At 32.6% G+C, this 5,070-nt stretch overlaps 1 protein-coding gene across 1 annotated transcript in view; it reads left to right on the forward strand.

Moving 5' to 3' along the window:
- LOC106459259 (maltase A2-like) overlaps nt 1–5,070 on the forward strand; it is a 63,207-nt gene that overhangs the window by 39,644 nt on the left and 18,493 nt on the right. The window contains exon 3 of the mRNA XM_013918860.2: nt 3,359–3,973. Within this exon, the coding sequence (XP_013774314.1) occupies nt 3,359–3,973 (615 nt within the window). The remainder of the gene's footprint in view (nt 1–3,358; nt 3,974–5,070) is intronic.

The following is a 5,070-nucleotide window of genomic DNA, read 5'->3' on the forward strand; positions in this document are numbered from 1 at the left end:
GTTTCTAGTGTTTTAAGCCCGCAGACATACCACTGTGCCGCCCTATGAAAAGTAATTAATTAATAATGTGTGTTTACTACCAATTTCCTGAATAATATCATACAACAATTGTTTTAAAATAAGTTTGTCTAATGATGCATGCATACAATTACGTTAGAAAATATTTTAATTGTGCTTTTTTATCATTAGTTTATAAATAATCTTAGATGTGCATTACTATTAATATTAAAAATGTCCTAATCATTTATGTTTGATTACTTTAGAAATATAAAAAAATTCTCTAAATTGTTTTAACTCTTTTAGCTGATAAACGATACTTGAAAAATAATATTTCTTGACCTACGGTATGGTAACCAGATATACGTATGATATTTTTGGAAATGTACCATCTCCAAACTGGCCGTAATTTATCATTTGAAAGTCTACCAATACTATTTAAAGTATCTAGTAAGTTCTGTGTTCTCTAGTCAAGAGGCCCATAGGGAATTTTAAGGTTCTAATTAGTTTGGAGTCCTTTGTTTCTTTTGTTCCGAGAACTAATCCAGTTCTGTTTTGGGTTGTTTCCGTGTAATATTGACATTGTATCTCTGCTTCCTTCTGTTTTTTAATTCCTTTTAATTAGAAGCCTGGAGTTGCAACAGTAAAACAACCAAGTAGGTTCTTCACTTACTAAAACGTTCCTTTGTTTTCGTTTCTACTGTGTAAGCCTTATAATTCCACTTTGATTAACAACCTACAGAACATAGAAAACTGCGATCTTTCTACAACGTTACAGCTGAGTTATTTTCGTAATTAAACAATGCTTATTAAAAGACATGCGCGTGCATCTTTTCATTAAAACTATATAAGCCTTTGATTTTAAGTTTGACAGTTAAAAATTATAGAAATTAATTTCTTTGTGGTTTTCCTTTATTTTAGTTGCCCAAATACTTTTGTCTGCGACTATAGTTAGAGGCTTGATGAGTATAGTGATATTTCAAACAATGATAGAGTAATTTTCACGTAATGTAACTAATTTAATAAACGCTAAAAACCAGGTTTCGATACTCGTAGTGGACACACCACAGAAAACTCATTGTGTAGCTTTGTGCTTAACACCAAACAAATAAAATCTTAACAATATCAAATGACAATTACTTAAAACTAAGTTTCTCTAAAAACTCATACATGCAATTACGTTAGAAAACACTCTTAAATGTGTGTTTTTTATAATTACGTTAGAAAACACTCTTAACTGTGTGTTTTATAATTACGTTAGAAAACACTCTTAACTGTGTGTTTTTATAGTTACGTTAGAAAACACTTTTAACTGTGTGTTTTTATAATTACGTTAGAAAACACTCTTAACTGTGTGTTTTTATAATTACGTTAGAAAACACTCTTAACTGTGTGTTTTTATAATTACGTTAGAAAACACTCTTAACAATGTTTTTATAATTACGTTCAAAAACACTCTTAACAATGTTTTTATAATTACGTTAGAAAACACTCTTAACTGTGTGCTTTTATAATTACGTTAGAAAACACTGTTAACTGTGTGTTTTTTAAAATTACTTTAGAAAACACTCTTAAATATGTGTTTTTTATAATTAAAAAATCTAAAATTGCACAGACCTCTTAACGATAAAAATGTCTTAATAATTTATACATAATTACTTTAGTAAAAATTCCATAGAGATTTTTTAACTTCTTTAGCAAATAAGTGATATTAAAAAACAACAACTATATTTCTACAGTTACGGTATGGCAACCAACAATTTCTTTAACCAGATATACGTATGATATGTTTGGAAATGTACCACCTCCAAACTGGCCGTAATTTATCATTTGAAAGTCTACCAATACTATTTAAAGTATCTAGTAAGTTCTGTGTTCTCTAGTCAAGAGGCCCATAGGGAGTTTTAAGGTTCTAATTAGTTCAGAGTCCTTTGTTTCTTCGGTTCCAAGAACTAATCCAATTCTGTTTTGAATTGTTTCCGTGTAATATTGACATTGTATCTCTGCTTCCTTCTGTTTTTTAATTCCTTTTAATGAGAAGCCTGGAGTTGCAACAGTAAAACAACCAAGTAGGTTCTTCAGTTACTAAAACGTTCCTTTGTTTTCGGTTCTAGTTGTAAGCCTTTTAGTTCCACTTTGATTAGCAACGTACAGAACATAGAAAACTACGATATTTTTACAACGTTACAGCTGAGTTATTTTCGTATTTAAACAATGCTTATTAAAATACATGCGCGTGTACCGTTTCATTAAAACTATATAAGCCTTTGATTTTAAGTTTAAAAAATATCTTTACAATTTCACAGATTTTGTAATAATGGGATATAAGTTCAGAAATTTAGATTTCCCTGTCCAGTGGCTCAGAAACAGAGGGGGAGGGTGGGCAAGCTATAGTCCTCACTATAGTAATCAAGCTGGAACGGCAGCGGTCACCCTCAGCTAAAGGAATTCCTTTAGAACCAAAGTAACAACGAAATTACCATTTACAAATTATAAATTTTTATTCTTCAAAATTTTCAGAAAAAAATGTATATTGTGTAGTGTCACCAGTTTTTCACTTATTAATTAAAAACATTCCCATTATATGTAAACGATATCTAAAAATGTTCAGGTTCGTCGCTGCCCTTGACAAAAACAAGTTCCACGCCACAAGTTGTATCCTTCATTATCCTTTAACTGCCTAATGTAATCCTCCTTAATAAGGGTCACAATCCTATTTCTCTTATCTGGCTCAGTAATAACAAGAATCATATTATTTCCCAATCTAACAATTGTTCTAATATCAGCGTTAGATAAACTCCAAAATGTTCTACAACATCGATAAAATAAAATTCCAAGCTTTACTGAATTTGAAGTACTTATCGGGTTGGAAAATAGCATAGGTCTTGTCATTAATAAGTCAGATAAGAGAAATAGTATTGTTATTCTTCAAGAGGAGGAGTCCCTCTGTGTCTCGATAAATCTGAGGGCTTGTAACGCTAAAAATCGGGCTTCGATACCCGTATTGGGCAAAGCACAGACCGCCCATTGTTTACTCCTGCGATTAACAGCAAACAAATAAGAGTATGGTTACACTTGAAGATGGTTAGCAACTAATTTACGACAATTAGATCCTTCTGTTAGTAAAAAAAGTGAAACTATGGTCTATCCCGCTTATCAAGTGTTCATTGCTTTTGTAACAGATTGAATACATGTTACATCGATATTTATTGCAAACAATTTGGGGTTTATAACATTTTTTTAAACATATTATTATTATTATAATCTAAGTACCCGACTGGATTGCTATTCTACATTGTAATCATGTGTTAAAACAATATATTGATCAGGTTTTTCATTCAACGCTTTTCTCTTGTCTTAGGAAGCTCTTCTTGACGGAGAAATAGAAGATGGTGATAAGGAAAATCCCAGCAGGCCCTTCGGTAGTTACTGCTATCTTAACTGGTCCCACCCTGCTGTGAGAGAAGAGATGAATTGGGTACTTGAATTTTGGTTGAAACAAGGGGTGGACGGATTTTACTTGAAGTATTTGGAGAATCTTCAAGTTGTAGACCATAGTGAACTGTATTTTGTAATGAGCAAGTGGCGTCATCTACTGGACACTTACCACCAAGGAAATGATAAAAGGAAAGTGTTAATGGTCCCATTGGCGTTTGCGGAATCCTTGAAATCAGTTAAATCCCTCTACACGACTGAGATCCTTGGTCTCTGTGATCTGTTAGACGTGCAACTCCATATCGACATTAACCAAACGGAAGATTTAGAGAAGCAGCTATTTCAAGTTAATCAGTTACCCGCCAATCCATGGTTGAACTGGAACCTGGGAAGCAGCGAAACATCTCGTATAGCCACGAGACTAGACGATAACTATCTTCTCGGTGCTATAGTCTTCCTTCTTACACTACCAGGATCAGTTTCTCTCTTTTATGGAGATGAGATCAACTTGAAAGACTCAGTTGATGTACTTACTCAAAAGGTAATGGTTTAATTTACATCATAAAAACAAATGTTTGCATAAAGCACGAACATTTGACTGTTTTAGCTCGTAAGTAAATATTCTTTTAAGCTAAGAACAAAATCAGAACAGTGCTGTTTATTTTCAGTCAACGCCTCTATCAAAACAGATATCTAGATATCTACCGAATTATATTATCTTTTGTTCAAATACCCCAAATGAAACCAAACCTTAAGACCGCCCCAGATTTTAGAGAAATAACAATACTCCAACTCGTAAACTAAAGTCTCTCAGATTTCTTACATGCAATTCAGTGAAACAGATAGTAAAAGAAACAAGAAACACGTAACATCTTGCATCTAAAGCAAACAAGGAGAAACAGGAGCAACTATTGTGTAGAATAAATATCCGCAAAAGTCGAACCACACAGCGGTGTAGATACAAATGACTGACGAAGTTGGAATTTTAGTCCTAATACTTACGCAAATGGAGTAATATAATGGTGTAATAAGATGACAGGTTAATATGCAGCAGATAGTAGCCTATAATAAGATGACAGGTTAATATGCAGCAGATAGTAGCCTATAATAAGATGACAGGTTAATATGCAGCAGATAGTAGCCTATAATAAGATGACAGGTTAATATGCAGCAGATAGTAGCCTATGGCAGATACTTTTGTTCTTATATTTATTCAAATTGATAGTTGTTTCTATTATATTTATATTCTCTTTCATTGTGCACAACTTCCTTGCCACAACTGAACGCAGACGATAAATGTTAATTTAAATGTACTCTTAATTTTAAAATCATAATTTCATCCTACTAGAGAAGCTGGTCAACATAAGTTAACAGACGTAAGTGGTGTATTCCCATAGCTGTGTCGATTCGACTTGTTCGGATTGATTTTCCTTCGTGGATACATTATGTATCAACCCAGTTCTTTCGTTAATACACTAGTGTCTCCTACAGTCTGTTTTACACGAGAGACACTACTTGGTTTTGGCTGAAATTGTAAATCATATCAGACATGGATATACTCATTTTCCTTTTATGTACATATAACCAAGTTCATCATGTATATATATATATATATATATACATACAGAATAGTATATT

The sequence above is a fragment of the Limulus polyphemus genome, unplaced genomic scaffold, assembly GCF_000517525.1.
Source record: "Limulus polyphemus unplaced genomic scaffold, Limulus_polyphemus-2.1.2 Scaffold26, whole genome shotgun sequence".
In the NCBI taxonomy this organism is placed as follows: domain Eukaryota; kingdom Metazoa; phylum Arthropoda; class Merostomata; order Xiphosura; family Limulidae; genus Limulus; species Limulus polyphemus.